This window comes from Parasteatoda tepidariorum, chromosome 8, assembly GCF_982258835.1.
Source record: "Parasteatoda tepidariorum strain Cologne lab strain chromosome 8, Ptep-v5.0, whole genome shotgun sequence".
NCBI lineage: Eukaryota > Metazoa > Arthropoda > Arachnida > Araneae > Theridiidae > Parasteatoda > Parasteatoda tepidariorum.
The window spans coordinates 12,835,228-12,856,052 of NC_141762.1; the positions used below are offsets into that span (position 1 = coordinate 12,835,228).

Here is a 20,825-nt window from a genome sequence, read left to right on the forward strand (position 1 = left end):
GAATTTGGCAGGAAATACCGCAAGAGACCATCCGGGAGCTTTATCGGTCTATGCCGCGCCGTGTGGCAGCTTGTATCCAGGCTAGAGGCGGGTTAACACCTTATTGAACTTGTTACTGTGACTCTGCAATAAATTATTCAATTGTTCTGAAATTTTAATCATTTACTATTCTGTACATTGTCTTCCTATCCACCAATTTTCGTTTCAATCGGACAACTCCTTCTTGGTGGGTCGATTTTTTTGTTATAGAGTGTAGTTAAAATAAATACTTTGCGACGAGTACTTTCAATACCGGTAAAACACAAATCTGGTTCGTGAAATAAGAGTTTATTGACGAACTCTGCTTCGGAATTAATTTAGTAACCAACCAATCTGTTTTATATTGTCTATAAATATATTATTTTCTTGTTTATACGTGTATTAATTTAATGGAGAAGATATGAATCACCTTGGTATTTTTTTTTTGCAATAAAATTTGTAACCGATTTATGAATCTTTAAAGTACTAAGCAAAATAGCAAGTGCAACACAATGATTCAAATTTTGCAATAAAATTTTTTACCGATTTATGAATCTTTTAGGTACTTAGCAAAATAGCAAGTGCAATACAATGATTCAAATTTTGTAATAAAATTTGTTACCGATTTATGAATCTTTAAGGTACTTAGCAAAATGGCAAGTGCAACAAAATGATTCAAATTTATACCAAAGTAACACAAATTTCGATTAGTTTTAATCAGTGGGGTGTAGAAAGGGGCAACGGTCCTACATTCAGTTGAAGGCTGCGTTTAATAGACAGCAAAGTTCATTAATACCTTACATCTATTGCAAGATTATTATTATTTTTATTACTGGACAAAAACTAGGGTTTAAAATATGATTTCCAAACAAAATTAGTAAGGAAGTTTGAGATTAACTCATTAAAATATTAATATTTACATCTAAGAAAATGTAAGAACATTTTGTTGGAAAAATAAATTTAAAAAAAAAGAATATATGGATCTAAATTGTTAGAGAATATTTGTTATGAAATGAAAAGGAAAAAGCAGTGAAATATTTACTTTTTTTTTTTTTTTCTGTTGCTCAGATTAAAGTTCTATTATTGCACACTTTACAGAGATCATAGAATTTGTCCTAAACATCCACATACCATGCGACTGATTTTTAGCAATTTAACAGGAGACATAAAATCAGCCAAATTCATTTTCAAGTATTTTACAGGAAGCAAAAATTATATTTCATTCAAACAATTGAATTCTGATATTTAATGTATTTGAACAATAGTTATTGTAAGTTAGCTATAATATTTCTTTTATGGAAATTCAAATTGAGCTGGTTGGCCTATTTAAAAAAACTTTATTTTTTTTTTTTTTTTGGATGAGTGTGAACTAAATTTCATAGAAAAAAAATTTCTAGAAATTTTTTTGTACCATTTTATTCAATTTAAAAAAAAAAAATATGCAATCATTCAAAAAGGATAATTTTTGCATAAAAATGCTAGAACGAAAAATTCCTTTTAAATGAAATTCAGATATTTAATATTGAAGACATGGTCAAAAAAATATGCTACATTCAATTAACTCCTTGACTTAAAAAGCCCATGATAACTCAGCCCAAGATAACAGATAAGTTAAAGGGTTAAATGATTAAAACATATTAGTTTGTTGTTCACTAAAATGAGAAAAATTTTAGTCTCTAAATATAGCTTTTTAATGCATACATTTTGGATTTTTAGAAAACCTGTATATTAAAATGCTTTTTATATTGCATTTTATACTTTGAAGCAAAATACAAATGATAAAATTAAGCATATTAAGAGTCATCATAAAATAATATTAAACAGGGTTGCCACAGAAAAAAATGAACAAAATAGTTGCTTTTAGTAGCCTAGAGCACGAAAAAAGTTGCCGAAAACTATGAAAATAGTTGCCTAAACAAAATTCAGCAAAATGAGACTAAAATTTTATGAAATGACTTAACTGTCATGTACCATGATTCATTTAGTCAAGTTGGTTGCAAATACGATAATTTTTACATAAACGTTAGTCAAATTCAAAATTTTTAAAATTATTTTTTAAGGAAAGAAATTCAGTGTGCTCAGAGATCCCAGGTTTTCAACCAAATTTATGCTAAAAAAACATCGCTAGGAGTATGGAAAAGTCTCCTGCTTTTTCAGCCTTTTCAGGCATAAAAAGTTGCCATAGTCGTCTCATGCTGAAAACAGTTGCATTTTAGTCGCCTGTGGCAACCCTGTATTAAACATGTTATCCTGACATGAATTTCTTTAGGTTTTAAATTTTTTTTTAAAATAAGAAAATATTAAATTTAGAGGATAAACAGAACATAGCATAACATACATTATGATAAATAGAACATTTATAAAGTCAAAACTGATTTATAATACGAAAGAAAGAAAACCCTGTACTTATTATTATTATTATTTTAACATATTTCACAACACAGTGACCTTAGGCAAGTCATTCTTTCTAAATGCCAAAACTGTCACAAAATATGAGCACTCTTAGGCTGGATGCAAAGTTATTTAAGAACAGTGACGAAGAAGCAATAAGAAGACCTGCTTGCAGTTTCAACAATCATTTATTTTGTACTCAGTACAAAAATAACTATTTACAAATGACTGTGAGGAAGAAAAGCAAGCCGATGCACAAAGTTTTCCAGGAAACTTTACAACATCTTGAAAAATTAAACGAGCCAGCTCACCGAACCTTGTCGTAATAAACAATAATATGAACACTAGCCATGATATCACAACATCCTAGGTATAAATACATAATACAGTTGCGTCATGAATCGATTCGTAATACCCTGGACATCCTGGATAATGAAAAAACAGTAACAAGTTTAGTTGTATACATCCTTCTCCTTCAATAAGTTATACAAAGGGTATGTTATTCCTATAGAAAGATGACATAACTTTTAACTTTAATTTTACCTTATGGTGAGTTAGGAAAAAGCGTAATAAAAGAGAACATCTGACTAATCAGTCAAGTTAATTCCAACAAGAACAAGCCCAACGCGAACTATATGCACAAACAATATTAGCTGTCGCGGGAAACTTTGTTTTACAAGCTGATATATAACTTCTTAAAAGAACCATAAGTTTACCTTTGGTTTAGGCATGGAGAAGAGGAGGCGCTCAGTCACCTGAATACCTTCTCCTGACGTTTTTTGGTCAACTGTTGTCTGGCACACGACCAGCATAAAATCCTCTTTACATCCACCGAAGGTAACAACTACGCCATAAGGATAGCGAACTATGGGTTGCTGAATGAGAGAAATAAATATAAAAAAACATTTAGACCACAAATAAATTATAAAATTTATTTATTTTATATCAAAAATAGCAGTTACTTTACCCATATTTAAGACATATGCACAATACCAAGAAACTTTTAATGCATCACATTAACAGAATTTAAATTTCTTATTTAAGTTGAATTATTGAATGCTTAAAAATCATTAAATTGTCATTAGATTATTTTAGGATCTTTCAATAAATACTTAAGTTTAAATGTCTAATTGACTTATACATCATCATTTATATCAAAAAGCTTAGGGAAATTTTTTAAACAGTTCTCATTTTTCTTATGAATTTATTCTAATAATAATCTTAATTTGAATAGAGCAATTTCAGGATCCAAGTACTTTATTCAGGGCCGTTTTCATCCCAGAAAATAGAAATAACTAAAAGTAAAGCTGTTTAATTTCTAGTTTGTTTTTGCAGGAAATAAATGTCTGATTTGCAAGATTTATTATGCTATTTTTTACCAAAGGAAACATTCTTGTATATACGTTACAACTTTTAATTAGTTTGAGTTCTTTATTTCTCTCGAAAACAAGCTAGATATAAAATAGTTTCACTACCATATTTTGTCTTTTGTAGGGTACAAATAACCCTATTTATTTCTAAGCACTCGATAAGACAATTGACTGTTTTACTGCTTACCATTGTAGTGAAATCTAATAATGTTATACAATCTTCAGAAACAGCTAGCCACACAGATGATGAGTCAACTTGTTTCAATTGAGTCTGAAAAATTATAAATATAAGATATGATAACTAAAACACAATTAATTAAAGCAGTTAGTTCTACTCCACTTACAAATAATGTCAGAATACAAAAAAATTTTTAGTATCGGAAGAAATTTAAAAAACAACCATTGTTGTAACCTGATGACAGTAGGTCAAGTGAGTTGATTCAATTAGTTTAAAATATCTACTATTGATTGCAGTTGAAATCACCATATTAATACATATTTTCTGAATATAATATATATCCTAGACATAGCTCAAAATGTATATTTTAGAAAATAGACACAGCATTCAATTCAGTTTTTTATTCTTCTTTACTTCCTTTTTTAAAAAAATAACATGTGAAACCAAATAAATTCATTATATGTCTCCCATTTGCATAAATCATTTATTTAAAACAATATTTCAAGTCTTTTTTATAAACTTAGTCGACAATCGTTTTTAAAAGGTTGTCACACGTCTTAAAAATTTTCACTAGTGGGAGTACATTTATGTTTAGGAATTTCAGATTTTTAAAAACCATTTTATCATTTATTTTATAGTTCTGAATACAAAAGTTACGTCTTTAAGACTCCTAGCCACACCAATCCCAAGGTCCCTAGCCACTTTGTCCCATGATGATTATGCTAAGCGTTTAAAAAAGTAAGTATGGAATTCTTTGCTTAGTTGTTAAATTTGAGAGGAATATTGAAAAGGTATATTTTGTTGCGTCCATTTTGAGCTGTACCTATTTTTATGCATTTTGAGCTATGTCCCGTGAAAAAAATCTCAGGACAATTTGCTGGTTTTAATGTTACAAACTACCATTAAAAATCCCACTAGATCTAGAGATATATATAATGTGATAAAACGTTCTCAGGCGAACAATTTATCAGCACTAAACTTTCATTTATTGTGTGTGTGTGTCCTGTATGGTCCAAATATTCTGAATGAAACCAGAGCTCTTTTAACTTTGCAAAGGAAAGAACAAAAAAATATATTTAGTCAATAAGTGGGAAGGTGCATAGTGAAGGGAAATTAAAAGAAGACTGTGTTTGACACACAGGAGGGATTTGTATCTTTGTTAAATGGTTAGAGAAGTATTTGAACACATAAGGTGTCCAGGGCAGTAAATAACTGATTAACAAAAGAGGAATGATCGTAAATTAACTATCTGAATGCACCTTTGAAAAATTATTGTTAATGATATGCATTTTAGTGCACATGTAAGAGTTTTTTTTAAAAATTTTAATAACAAACTGCTTATTACTAAAATTAATCTTAATTTTTTTCCTCACAAGAAACTTTGTGAAAATGAGCAAACATTTCTGCTAAAATAAATACAAAAATTATAATGTTACTAATTGGATTAATATGTACTAACTATTTCCTACCTTAATCAAAATTATCGAACCAAAAATCATTTAACTTGGTAAATAAATTAACAGGGTTCTCACTCAATTTCAGACAAAAGAAATTTCCTGACTTTTCCAAGTATATCAGGTAAATTTCAATGAAAATCCATACCATGCTATTTTTCATCAGCAAACTTTGATTTTTTTTATTTGTGACATCAAATGTTAGATTTTGTGAGCAAAAAACATAATACAATAAAATGAGAATGGAAACATGAAAACAAGTTTTACTAAAAAGCGGAGTTTTATAAAATAATTGTAATAGATGTTAGAATTATTTAACCCGAATCTCAATGATTGATTACTGTAATTGATAATTCCGAGACTGGTTATTTTTCAGTTAAAATATAGGAATTTTCCAATGTTTTTGTAAAAAATTGAGACTTTCTCAGACTATTTCTCATTTTATAGAATTAAAATAAAATTCCCAAAAAATTCCAGATATTCCTTGACCTGGGGAAGCCCTGATTAATGTTAATGAATAAAAGTTTATCTTTTGTGAATATAGTTATGAAGTATGGGCATCCATAGCACCACCTGTATGGTAATTACCCAGTTCACTGCCTCCTGTCCCTTTCCCAAAGAAGTGCCTTTAATAAAGTATATGGGTAGAAAGAATATTCAGCTGTGGCACTTAAGTGCAAGATTCACATTAAATCACAACGGTGTATTGATTACCATGGTTTATACACCCTGATGAACCATATATCCCCTCTTCCCTTTGCTATGGTTAGTATTGTTTTAAACATGAAATTTATGTTAGCTAATGGAAAAATGAGTTTTCTGAAATAAACAGTGATAAGGATTAAATTGATAATACAATTTTACAGATAGATTTCCAAAAATAATACGAATGTACTTTGTAAAATTTTAGAGATATCAATTTGGTGTAAAACTTACCTTGGCACTAAAAAGTTTGGCACCACACAAAGACCATCGTCTTGCACAATTTAAGTATATTCTAACACAGTCCATCACACTACGTCCTCGCAAACTAGACCACTTTTCCTTTATATTTTCTAGTAGTTGCCTGATAATTCAAAAAAAAAAGTTTTATTAGTTATAATTTGAAAAAAAAAACAAAAAAAAAAACAGAAAAAAGTTAAGAAAATTTATTTTTCAAATAATAATTCAATATTTATTAGTATTTCCTCTTCAAGTATGAAAAAATTAAATAGACAGAGGTGATGACACCTTACAGTCACATTTAATGCAAAAAGCCAATCTAACTTTGCAAGTATGGCAAACTTCAAACCCTTCTATGTTCATCTTTATCATAAAAAGAAACGAAACAGTCGGCTAAATTGTAAAGTTATAGCATTCAAATCAAATTATAGTTTGTGAATTTAATCAACATTAACTGTCTGCTGACTCCTAATTTATTCTAACTTTAAGACAATTAAAATTGCTCCAATAAGAATTATTTATGGGAAAGGTAAATTTTTGGCACAAATATGTAAAAAAAAAAAATTAATAAATAAATCAGATGCATCTTGTTAAAACTTTATGTAAACAGCTAAATTTGGAATATTTAGGTGTTTCAGGAGAGATCTTGAGCCCAACTTAAAAATCCTGAAAATTTCTTGAGTAAAATCATTAATGACGCATTTCAAAAAAGTAATATCTTTATAAATTTAAGTCATTGATACATTTAAAACATGAAATTCTAAATAAATTATATGTAACATAATTTAAATGAATAATTATGCATAAGTTAACTTTTATCTCTAATCAAAAAATTCGGAGATCAGGAATTTTTCAGGAGCACAATCATCTCTGGGTTTTGACATTGTGACTACATTTGTGGAATAAACTCCTCACGTTTGCTAGTTTAAAAAAGTAAGGATGTTGGTGCTATGGCAAATGTTATATTTGATTACTTATTTATGTTTTAACAAATGTGGAAGAGTATTTTCTTGAAGCTATGCTGATTTATTTGGCAATAATAAAAATAAACTCTTTTTTTTAAAATTTCAAGGATTAAAATGCATTGCACAAAAAAACTACCCTTTTCAAATAGTACATACATAATGCATCTAAAAAAAATATGAATATTTATCATAGAGAAAAACTAACTTACTTTTCATCACCCTTGTCTCTATAACGAGACGGATAAAACCTCTCTAATATACTTTGCATTTGCTGCTGAGGAGTCGTCGGTCCAGTACTGCATCTCACTTTATCTCCATTGTAATCACCATATTCAATCTAAAAGAAAAAAGAGTTTAAAAAATTTAAAATGTTCAAATGAAGATTAAGAAGGTGCCTCAAATAAAAATAAAAACTTAGCTTACTTGAGACATTAAAACTGCAAGTTCTAATGCTAAATCTTTACTTAAAGGAAACTTTCCACTAACTACATCCTCATTTATTTGATATGCTGTTAAAAGCCTTTCTTTATCAGTTTCTGCTTTTAACAATTGTCGGAAACATAACCTAAAAATATATACAATCCACGTATTAAATAAACAGTATATTATTACAGAAATTATCTGTGCTTATAATATACTATTACTATGCTAATTTTGTTAGAACAAACAGTTAATTTGTATTCAAAGGTAAATACATTTTACTTTAAATGTAAATCATAGATAAAAAATATTAAACAAGACAATCTGGAAAAAGAAGCTGACCTAACCTATCTTTATGATAACTGGAATTATGTGTACCCAGAGCTAAGAATATACAGAAGGGAAGAAGTCTAGCTTTCATTGACAGAATGTAAACTAGTCCTTTCTTCGAGTTTAGGTGTGGTCCCTGTGTATAAAGGAAAAAGCAACATTTAGGGGCACAACAGGGTTTGCACCCTCCTCTCCAACTAACCAATACTCGGAATGGGGAAGCGTTGGGGGGGAAGAAGAAAAGTTTTTTTTTTTTATCGTTGGTTTGTTCAGTATTTTTACACTATTGGTAAACAGCACTGTACTAATTAATTAAGATTATTCTTTGAGAATACATCTATATCATTTATGTAAGTAAATCTGCTAACATATTTTGATATAGAAAGAAAGTATAAAATGGCGATTGGCAAGAAGTAGTGTACCCAGCAATCCATGTAGAGTTGTTCACATGGTTCCTGACTGTAACTTTGCTTTTTACGGATATGAGCTGTTAACTTAGTTCAATTGACGTTCTGCTAAATCTGAGTATGCTCAACCTGTAAGTTGTTTTTCTAGTATAGCGTACCGAACCGAGCAGTACTTTGCGTTGGTTGTTTATAGGTTAATTAATCAAGCAATAATTCTAGTATGTTTAATTTGAATAATTTATGTAGATAAAATAATCTTTGTTGTAATTTGCAAACATAATATCTGTTTGAATGTCACTGCTCTATTTTAAAATTAACCCCTCAAAAATACTTAAAAAAGTGAAATTAGTCTCTAAATATATTTCTTCAGATAACATTGTATGTATTGCAATATTTAACTTCATAATTAACAAAAATTTTTTACATTCTATCTCTTATTAATAAATGAAAGTATCATGAGCTAAAATAATAACTTTATTAAAACTAATTTAAAAACTTATTTAAGCTATATTACAATTAATATGATACATAATAAAAATAATAATTTAATAAAAATGAAATACCTATTTTTATAAGTAAGCTTTACAACTTTAGTACTCTCAAATTTTCCTAAATGTTTTTCTCTAAGAGCTTGTTCCCATTTGGATATTACATCACAGAGCTGGAAAAAAAAGAGATAATTTAAAGAATATCAAAATAAAAATATTGCCATCAATAAAGATTATACAATAATTTAATTATAGATCTTGACTAATATTAAATACATACATAATATATATTATATATATATATATATATTAATGTAAGGTGGTATGTAGCAAATGCCGCCAAGTCCAGTCAAGTTTCAAAGTAGTAAAACAATGTTCAATTAACACATGAAATGACCATTTCAATTAATTTTAAACTTATTTGTTTTAAAACAAACACGCAATTTTTATTTTTATGAACTGTGTATATGTAGCTGCTTTTTTATTCCATAGGTATTTTTTAAAAGTGAAAACAGTGTTGGGCATGTAAACTTCAGTGTCCTTTTATTTGTAACTAAATATTTTATTTTTTACTGCAAATTTTTTACAGTAAAAAACAGCATTTGCCATGCGAAGACTGACAAAAATGAATTTCAATGTTTTTTAATGGGAAAAATGTTTCCTTGACTTTTAGAATGGTTTTTTTAAGAATGTCTTTTTAAATGTACAAAAAAAATTTTTTTTAGATAACAAAATTAAATAAAATTTGAATAAAAATACCATAACAGACAATATAAAATACTCCTTTATGCTTAGCTGAATTTTTATTTCTGTAATTTTTTTTAAAGTGAAAAAAATACAAGTACATTTTTATTTATTGTAGTGAGTTTTAAGTAAAAACTACCATTGGGAGTGCCTAGAATGCACTTTTAAGAGTAACTAAATTTAGATTTCATTTTTTGAACTTTTTTAAATGGAAAATAGTAAGAGGTTTACTACAGCAAATTTATTAGAATATAACAATGTAACTAAATTTTAAAAATATTTTAAAAAATGGAGCTTTATTATACTCTTGGGTGATTTTTTAAGAATACATTTTTAAAAGGCCCTTGTGCCATCTGAGTGGATGTCTGGGAGGGGGGGGGAGAAAAATTCTAAATATGCTTCTAAACCTTTTTATTTATTTATCACAAACTAGTGATGCATATTTACTCTATACGGCTGTATCTTTTGATACATATAATATACAGGGCCTCCGCCTAATCGCAATTTGGGATTTAAAAAAAAGGGTGAGGCATTTTGGATGATCTATAAATGCTTTCCAACAAATTTCGCGAATACAATTCTGCAATCAACAGTTTATGATAGGTAGTTAAACAGTTGACAGTTGCTTGTTTTTAGATAAATATCTTTGTTTTTATGTAATCGGATTTATCAGTTTAAACTATAACTATAATTGTTTTAAATTGCTTACTTAAAACCACAAATTACATAATTTTATTACTTAAAGTTTTGAGGAAAAATTTATAGAAGTTTTAAAAGTTATCAAGAGCAATTTCGCCTTAATCTAATAAAGCCACCACTTTATTTTCTACATTTTGTGAAAGGTGTCGTACTGTGATACTATACTATCACAAGTAAAGAGCAAAAAATATCAAAAAAAAAATTAATTAAAAAATTAACTTAAAATCCAAGATGGTAGGGATAGAGGTCTCTTAAGTGTAACAAAATTTTTATTTTTCATAAATCATTACAATTTTTCATTACATTTCAAAATTCAGTTTTTACTCACCCACATATTGAAACCCTTGATAAGCATCAAAATAAATGAAGAAAAACTAGAACTTACTTTAGCAGTACTTAGAAGGCAGTGTTCGAGCGTTTTGTCGATGGGGTCATCACTAAAAAGAGCAAATCCAGAGTGGGTAGAATCTCTTATCCCGGCCTCTTCATTAACAGTCTGAATGAATTCTTCAACAGTAGTTGAGCCATCAAACCCAACAACCTGAATAGAAAACATACATTTAATACACCACATTTATCATACTCACCAATACTTTTTGCAGCTTTAAAAATACAGTATAGTTCTAAAAACTTTAAATTTTGTAAATTTTCTCCCCACGACATTTACCACATAATTCCTATTTATTTTTCATTGCTACATTAAAATTTAATTTTTATTTAGTGCAAACAAACCATTTTGCAGATGTTTTAAAAAAGAATGTAGCCTTTTCTTATTGAACTTGTTGTTGGTACTGTAGTTCATGAAAGCACTATTGCAAAAAAAGAATTTTTTTTTTTTTTTTTTTTTCAAATTTCAAAATATTATTTATGCTTACATCTTGTCTTACAGAAGTTGTTTGCTTATTCACAGCATTATAACGTAATAGCTGTATTATATTTCAAAATTGTAGAATTTTTTGTTTTTTCTTAATGACTTTTTTTTGTTGAAAAAACTATACAAATTTTTAAAAAATCTGCACAAAGAAAAACTCAATATTATATTATAAAAACAATACAAGTAACTAGAACATTCATAACTGAGAAAAGACTTCTGACCAGAAAAACATCAAACTTTGTGAAGGCAATAACTCAGTGGTTAAGGCAGTGAATTGTTATTGTAAAGAATTAATATTTTATTTCAAGTGGCAGCTCAAAGCCCACCTAGCTTTAGATGGATAGGTACCAGCTTATCTATGAATTAAAGTATGCAATGCTGACGACATTGCCCCAATTATATGGTTAGCCATGGAATAGTGGGCTTAACCTCCTATAATAGGTTGTTGTGGGAATGATTTTTTTTTTTTTTGTGATAAAAAACATAAAACATATTTGAAGTGACTTAAAAAATGTCAAAAAGTAACACTCACCTGGTAGGTACCATTTAGAAAATGTACTGGAATGCTATGAGGAAGAGAATGATGATAGGGATTTTTTAAAAGAATGCTAAGAACTTCCATTCTAGAAGGTTTACTCTCCCTTCCTCCATTTAATAAAGTCCTTTCTAACGTCCGTTGACAGAAAATGGCATACTTTCCAGATTCTGTCCTAGATAGGTAGAAACAAAAAAATTAAATATAAATCATTAATAAATTAAAACAATTTTCAATAACACCTCATAGCATAGTGATTCCGCTTACATGCTTAGCAAAACAAAAATCATAGTCAGGATAAATATAAAAATTTATAATGGGGGGGGGGGTATTTCCGTTGCATAAAAATTAGCAATAAACTAGACTTAAGGCAGCTATTAAAACAGATTAATTTTGGTCTTGTAGGTAAAATTAAACCAAACTCTAAAAAAAAAAAATTCTCCCCTATAAACAAATCAACACCATATAAAGTTTTTATCACGATCTTTTAAAAAAATGGTATAGTAATTTTTCTGCGTAAAACATTCAGAAACATTTGCAGCTACAAGAAAGCTTATAAGAAAGGATATTTCTATACAGTTAGTTCAGAAGTGTTCACATCCCTGTAATTTCATTCAATATAATAACTTATTTTCATTCAACATCATCTGAAACATTTTAAATCATAATTTTGTACAAAAAAAAAATAAATAAATAAATAAAGAAAGAAAATAAAGAAAGAAAAACAGCAATAAGCAATTATTATACATTTAACTATTTAATTTGATAAAGATGAAATCATATATTTTGTGCTTAGCAACAAGTCCCTAAAGATTTTTTTCAAACTTGAAATTAACAAACTTAAATATGAAGCATAAGGGGTTAAAAGTTATTCTATTTCTCTGCTTGATTAATATTTTTAGAATCCAAGTCAAAAATAAAGTTGAAAAGAGAGATTGGAACATCAGGGATTAAAAATTAATATTTAAGCAAGAGTGTGTGACAAAAATTTATATTAATTTATGTCATACAATAAAAATGTGGCAAAATACTGTACAAAGGTAAGATTGAAAAACATCAAAATCCATTGCAGTATCAGTTTAAACCTGAAAGTATACATATTTTTTTATCTTCTCTGTTTCTTCCACAATTTTACACATTTTGATATATTGCAATCCTGCCTTTTACAATAGAGATGTCAAATTTTGATAGTGCTTTTTCATTTTCCCCCACTTAAATATTAAATTACAACCCCCAACTTGTACTATGATTCAACTTTTCTTTACTAGGATTCTAAATATATATATTAAGGGCAGTAATTGCAAAACTTCCAATATACGGGGCTCATGCTAATCATTCGCCACTTCACCAAAAATTTTGTTTCGGGCAAAAGTATTGACGAATGATTTTTTCTACCGAAAAGAAAAATACACAATACCCTGGATCTGGAAAAGAAGGCCAAAGAGAAGTTTTCTGAACTAATCCTGTATTTTTTCATTTGATTCGATTACTGTAATTTCCATTAGATACGTCCCATATTCAATTAGAATTATATTAAGTCCAGATAATATTAGCAATAAGTAAGCAAGCATGAGACAAACTACGGTAAAATGCAAACCACCATGTTCATTGCTGAATAACAAACATTTCCCCCTGCAGCTTGTGTCAATAAAACAGATTAAGTGGTAGCAAGATGCATTTTATCATCCAACTATTTTTGCAGAAATTATGTGTCCTCGAGACAATAACATATACAATATTGTGACGATAACATAATGTCACTTCAGATTTATCCTGCTCTAGTCTTAGAAGCTAAAAAAAAATCAACCCCAAACTATTCCGATTTCCCCCTCCCCCCTCAAAGATGATAAACAACATCTCTATTTTTCATCCTCTCTTTTATTCATTGCTTATTTACTCCTCCCAAACTACAAAGTATTCTAAATTTGAATTTGCATTACACAAAATAATTGAATTTTTTGTAAATTTGTAATTTGATTTAAGTTTACTATGGGGAAAAAATCAATCATAAAAAATTGCTAAGACTTGCCTTTGGCAAATTTACTGGCTAATAATTTGAAGCTCTTAGCTGTATATGTATACATATATACAGGGTATCTGCTACATTTTAGAATTTCAAATTCATGAATTTCCATGACTTATTCCCAGAATTTTTCATGACTTAATGAAGTTACTATTTTCTCCGACAAAAACACAACAATAAATTTAAAAAAGCATGATAATAACATTCATTGAAATGATACTCTGTTATACCCTGCATCTTCATATTTATAGATTTTAGAATTAAAAAACAGAGTTAAGGAAGAGTTGAAGTAATAAAATAACTAAAAATAAATACAAAAGCAAATATTTTTTTTCTCTTTTTTTTCTGCAGAATTACATTTTAAAGATACTTTTCTTGTTTATCGGAAAGGAAAGAAATACTCCTGATTTTTCTGTTCTTATTACAAAATTTTAAAAAATTCGACTAGTTTGCCTCAGCTAGAATTTTAAATTGATAAAATTAAAAAATAAATTATAACAAAAATTCCGAAATCACAGAAGTATAAGAGATAATTCACTCTAGAAATTATGTTTTTTCTTTCATTTTTTGAAAGAACACCACAATTTTTAAGGAACATGATAAAAACATTTTATATTTTAATAAATATGTTTGTGAGTGAGGATTTTGCTATAAATTCTGATATTTGGAACACCACGAAATTGGGGGGGTAAATTAAATTTTAAAAATTTGATTTTTTGGCGACCTAAATCCATGACTTTCAATGATATTTTTTTTAAAAATAGTTAAAATCATGACATTTCATGACAAATTTCGTCTAATACCAAAATTCATGACTTTCCATGATTTCTCATGACGTTCCAGGTGAGCAGATATATATATATATATATATATATATGTTCTAAAATGCACTGCACATAAGACAACATAACTGCACATAAGATAATAAAACTTACTTAGGATCTGAATTTCTTGCTAAGTGCATTCTTAGATACCATAATGTCCTATTTTTAGGTACAAAGAGTGAAAGTGCTAAAGCTAGTAGCTGCCAGCTTTGGACAAAGACAAATGGCGGTGGGTTAAGTTTGCTTTCAGGAGGTGGGATGCGATCATGTGATGTGGTTGAGGTAGGAGACAGCTTTTCAGAAGAGTCACACAAGAACAATGACTGGGTAGCACAAAGAAGCAATTGCTGTAAACATTTAAAGTAAACAAATATTACACCAGGAATATCTAAACTATACTTTGATATTGTGATGCCATAATAAAGCATTACATATTTTCCAACTTTTCAAATTTCTTTAATTTCATGAATTTAATTATTTTAATCATTCTTAATCCAATTTTATTGAAACCAATTATTTAATTTTTATTGCATTTTAAAAAAGCAGAGATAAATATTTTATTCATTTCTAAAGAATCAATGTAACGATCAACTTTTTAATCCCATACAAATGTATGTCTCATTAATTCAACGTCATGACTAAATCGAACATGAAAATCAATATTTAACACTTCATTTCTTTTACCGCAAAAATTTTTCAGTTACAGGGTTATTAAAACGTTAAAAAAATAAACTCGTAGCCTATACGTAACAGTAAACTGAAAAATAAGAACTTAATGATTATTGAGCATGTAAATTTCCAGTAACATTTTCTCAAGATGTTACTATCTTTAAATAAAAATTAAAATATTGCTAAAAAATAATATAATATTTGGTAACGTTTCAGTACTATGCATTTAGTACTAGTAGTTTTTGGTTCTATAGTACTACTTGCAGAATTTTGTACAAATGAGATAATAGAAAATGAGGTACCTGAACGCCAGGTTTGTGATAAGAATGGCGTGATGTTTGCTTCATCAGCTGACATAGAAGTTCATTTTGCAGTTCAGATTGCGTTAGGCACTGGTGCAAGGCATTTTGGGCCAGAGCAACATGATAATCGATGCCCGATGCATCAAGAGGCACTGAAATGAACAGCTGGATGGACTGAAAAAAGAAAAAAATTTTATCAAGATTAGCTTACTAATTTTGCATAAAAATTATTATTATTCTTTTTAATATTCGATAAAGATATACTATAGGGCATCTTTTTTGAAATATTGCAAATTTTTTAATATAGTGTTAGGGGAAAAATAAATCACAATATTAATTAAATTACGTCAAGAGAATGAGAAACATTTAGGGTACCTACTGGTTGCTATGTTTCTCTAGGGAAACTAGTTTCTCTAGCAAAAATGCACAGCAACAAAAGAGACTTAGATTAGGAGTGTATAAAAAGAATATTGGCGTGTCAGAAACCAAAAGATAAATTTTTAAAATGTAAAATAAATATCAAAGTATTTATTATCAGCTTAGTGAAAAACATTTTCGAATTGTAAATATTTATATTAGTAACAAACATTAAAAAAAAATCAAACCAAAAAGTTACTTAAGAAAATTTAAATCTAAGAAAATTTAACCTTGATTCAGTAGACTTTTTGTACAAAATATATGCAATCGATGATGTTATAGATCTATTTACTTTGAACCTCATTAAGAACATATTGTCATTGCTATCATGAATTTTAAGATAAATAAATCGCCCAAGTTTGCAGGGCTGCCAACTTTCTACTCTTTTAAAGAAAATTTCTTCAAGTGGTAGATAAGTTTATGTTTTAATGTATAATTCTTTGTTTAGTAAATTTGATATAAAAAAATTCTCCACACCACTGCATGTGAATGATTCAAAAGTTTATAATACAAACCATTTTGTTCCAGCTCTCTCATGCTGACACTTGCAAAATGTTGGCATGCAAAGTGTTTAACTGTCTACCACTCTTACGCAGTAGTTGGCAGCCCAGAGTTTATGGCAGAATTAAATATGCAAACTATGTCTAAATCCCTGACTATTTTTTGGCCAAAATTCCTGGAAAATTCCAGGTTTTCTTTTGAACTCTATCTTTAGTTCGTATCTTTAGTTAGTTTAGTTATCTTCGATCTTAAGTTCTTTTTATTCATGAAAAAAAGGGGAAAAAGAATTTAATTTCGCTTGATGAAACAGTAGATTAGCTTAACTAGTTACCATATGTGGCTTGTTTAGGATATACTTAGAAGTTAATTTAACATAAATGCATTGAAATTCAAAGTAAAAGTGATAATAGTCATAAACTTCACTGATAAGTAACATCCACATGTAACTTACACTTAATTTTAACTGTAAAAATTTTAAATTGCTACCTTAAAAAGCTTAACAGCCTCAGCTTGAAGTTGTTCGGACGGCAGACTAGTCAATGGCTGTGTCAAACTCTCCTTTGAGTATAAAAGTAAGGGATGTTTCCAGATGACATTATCTGAAAAAGGATTAAAATACATCAATTATAAACAATAAAAAATAAACTAAAAAGTACCTAAGTCTATGTATAAACTATAAGTAAAAATACATAAAGTGTCCTAGTTATTTAAGAAATATTATCTTCTTTTTTAGTTATTGAATGCTTCTTTGTAATTCAAAGCTTCTTTGCTTCAAAGTTTCAAGAATTTCTTTGTAATTTCAATGAGTGTTCAATTTCCATGTTTCAAATTTATCTTTTTGTTCGAAAAGTTATATTGAAAAACTAAAGCATATCATATACAAGATCTTTACTCCAACGAACAGCACCTGTTTCACAACAGTACTTTTCTGATCATTTGATGGTCAGTTACTAGAATAATACCATACAAGATTCCTAAACAGAATGATAAGAACTTAATCCAAAAATTCTGAAAAAATATTTATCGAGAGAGTGATATCATAATTAAACACTCAAAATCAATTGAAATATTTTTTCTAACCAATATAAGAGAGTGATATTAAAATTAAACATTCAAAATTGGTCAAAATATTTTTTATAAAAAATATAATACAAATTTTAATGAATTTATTAAATAGATTAATTAAACCTTTAGATCATAAATTCCTAACCATTTTTTAATCACTGCCCACTAATTACTAAGTAAACATTAAGATATCAGAAGTTAATTATATTTCTAATATCCTTTTGAATCAGAAGCAAAGGGAAACATAAATTAACTAAGAAATATATTCAAAACTTTTTTCATAAAATCAGTTAAAAAGGAGAGAAAAGTAAACAAGATCTTAAATATTTTGGTTAAAAACTTAAAAAAACAAAACAATATTAATAACATAACTAATTTAAATAAGATAACAATTTTAATAATAAATATTATATGGGTAAGTTAGAAACATAAATAATTTTTCAATACCAAACTGAAATATCAATGAGTTTTGATGAGCACTCAATACAAATTTCTGCTATAGTTAGTTAAAGACCCTCATAAAATCTTTAATAAATGGCCAAAATTTTCTAATATAGCCATAGTACTCAAATGGCCATGATTTTTATATCGAGTGAATATAAAATCGTGATAAGTGGTTTTTAAGTTACATAGTTAAGTTACATTTTAAAAACGTGTTACGAATATTTAATACGAATAGTGATGTGTAATTTTTATCGTGTGAATACGAATCATATTTTATTTTGAAATAATGTAAATATGGAGATGTTTTATTTTGAAATTATGTAAATAAATTGTGATGTGTAATTTTTGAACAGCGTGAATATGAATATCGATGTTTGATTTTTTAAATACGAATCACATTGTTTTATTTTTAAATCACATACATACAAATCGTGATTTGTGACTTTTAAATAACGTGAACACGAATCACAATGTTTGATTTTAAAATTGCATGAATAAAAATCACAGGTGATTTCTAAATGACATGAATACAAATTACCATGTAATTATTTTAAATTGCGTGCATACGATGTTTGATTTAAAAATTTTTGTCTATGAAATGCGGATACTCGAGGATCACAAGTGTCACTTGTAAGTCCAAATTAAATTGAGATTTGTAATTTGTAAATCAGGCAATTATTAATATTATAAAAAAAATTTGATTTAAACAGCATGTGAAATAAAAATGGGTCAATCACATCGTTAACATGAATTGTGATAAAAGATTCACAGAAAAATTTTTAATGAAGAAAATAAAATTGTAAATGAGAAACTAAATTTTGCCTATTAGCAATAAAAATTACACCTTGAAAGTTAAACAGAAATGATAAAAATCAATCAACTTCTATATTAACAGTAAATTTAAAATAACTAGGATAATAAAGGACTAAATGAACCAAAATATTAAAAAGAGGAGTAAAAAAAACTTTAAAAAACAGATTTGGGGGAACAAAAGAGGATCATTTGGGAGACTTGGCCATTATGTGGGGTCAATTGACGTAGCTTATTTTTAGTAAATTAATTTGGATAAATATTATAAATATAACTTACTCTCTTCACCATCTACTTCCATTAATCTAGCAACTAACTGCTCATATTGGGTACCTACTAAGTTGTCTCCACATGATACTATAGTAAGATGATACAACCAGGTATCCTAAATAAGTAGCAAAAGTAAGAAACAAATGCAATCATACTAACAAATGCAATTTTTATAAGCACACATTATTTCATTACCATCTCCTGTTTTCCTGGCATGATGAGATACGTTGGTCCTTGATGATTTGGAAAAATGCCGATTGTATACTCGGATTTGACCATTGAATCATCTTGGTCGTCCTCATCACTATCAGATACGTGCAAAACTTCTTCCACTCTTGCATCACGCATATTTATTTGACCCAAGGGCTTCTACATGAAAATGTTTAAGAAATTCTAAGCATTGCCTTTTCAAGATAATACAAACTGTTAAATATTACTTTGAATTTACCATGTGAATTTTACTTTTTGCAAGAAAAATAATTGAAATAAGAGATCTTAAATCTCAAATAAAGCTTACCGAATCATTTGGAGTTTTATAATATAAAAACATTCTTCCGACCAGAGAGCACCAGCATTTCTTTGAGTGGCCATGTTTAACCTAAAGGGAATTGACAAACATTTCAGGAAAATGTTTTGAGTGTTGTAAACTTAGTATAAACAATAGATTCTTTTTACCTTAGTAACCCAACCTTGAATTGAAGGTTTATTATCATCTTTATTTAAAGCTAACTGAGTAGTATTCCGCCTAATAACGTTTTGCAAAACTGAAACCAGAAAGCGTTATTAATATTAGAATGAGGAAAATATTCGTAAAAAAGTTTTATCATATCAATAAAATGGTGAAAGTTAGATTCTACAACGTTAAAAAATTAATCTGAAATCAAAATTTAATCAAAAATTCTTTTTCAAATCTAAGATTAGATATTTTTTTAAATAAGCTGACCAGATATATTTCCATAAGATCAAATGAACATTAAGTAATTAATTATAAATAAAATAAAAATCAGTACCTCTAATCCAATCTTCCATTGTGGAGTTAGAATCAGCAGTTAGGTAGTATGTTCTTTTAGAAGTGGCAATCTATTATAAGAATTGAACACAAAAATGAATAAAGGTAAAAATAAACAAATTTATAAATTTTGCTAGTGATGAGAATAATGTGGAATATATTACAAAGCCAAAAGCATATTTTATATTACTTGAACAATTTATCTTAGAAAAACCTATGCGTCTTTACCATGAGCATTTGTGACAGTACTGAGGTGCAACCAAGCTGGCCTTTCCATAATTAGCACTATATGAACATTAAATATGAGTTGCAAACTTCATATTTCGTGCCAGCTTGAAGATCGTCTAGATTCAGATCCAGTTAGAGACTGAGCGCTATTGTCTTGCAGAACATTTATTCAGATTTAACATCTTTTTGTCTCCTAATTGTGTACTATGTAGGAGAAATTCTGTTATGGATGCATGTTCTCTTATGAAATGCCTTGAGGCTTTTGGCATTTATATATATAATCGATATTAACAGGCAAAGAGAGAAACTTTACGATTTCCAGACTGGTTGACAATAATACTCTTCAATACTCTTAACATGTTTTTATTTTCCTTCTGATCTTTCACACTATCTTGACAACCAATTATAAAGGGAGCAATTTGTTTTTACAATTTATGTACAAATAATT

At 28.1% G+C, this 20,825-nt stretch overlaps 1 protein-coding gene across 2 annotated transcripts in view; it reads right to left on the bottom strand.

The window, feature by feature from the left end:
• Positions 1 to 20,825, bottom strand: part of LOC107440829 (uncharacterized protein CG43867) — a 93,578-nt gene that overhangs the window by 16,127 nt on the left and 56,626 nt on the right. For both annotated transcript variants that reach the window (XM_087149855.1, XM_087149856.1), the window contains exons 16-31: positions 20,151 to 20,220; positions 19,816 to 19,904; positions 19,658 to 19,738; positions 19,336 to 19,509; positions 19,150 to 19,255; positions 17,038 to 17,150; positions 15,634 to 15,807; positions 14,774 to 15,009; positions 11,813 to 11,990; positions 10,792 to 10,947; positions 9,039 to 9,136; positions 7,742 to 7,883; positions 7,528 to 7,655; positions 6,348 to 6,477; positions 3,967 to 4,050; positions 3,126 to 3,284 (exon numbers count right to left, since the gene is read on the bottom strand). In XM_087149855.1, the coding sequence (XP_087005981.1) occupies positions 3,126 to 3,284; positions 3,967 to 4,050; positions 6,348 to 6,477; positions 7,528 to 7,655; positions 7,742 to 7,883; positions 9,039 to 9,136; positions 10,792 to 10,947; positions 11,813 to 11,990; positions 14,774 to 15,009; positions 15,634 to 15,807; positions 17,038 to 17,150; positions 19,150 to 19,255; positions 19,336 to 19,509; positions 19,658 to 19,738; positions 19,816 to 19,904; positions 20,151 to 20,220 (2,118 nt within the window). The remainder of the gene's footprint in view (positions 1 to 3,125; positions 3,285 to 3,966; positions 4,051 to 6,347; positions 6,478 to 7,527; positions 7,656 to 7,741; positions 7,884 to 9,038; positions 9,137 to 10,791; positions 10,948 to 11,812; positions 11,991 to 14,773; positions 15,010 to 15,633; positions 15,808 to 17,037; positions 17,151 to 19,149; positions 19,256 to 19,335; positions 19,510 to 19,657; positions 19,739 to 19,815; positions 19,905 to 20,150; positions 20,221 to 20,825) is intronic.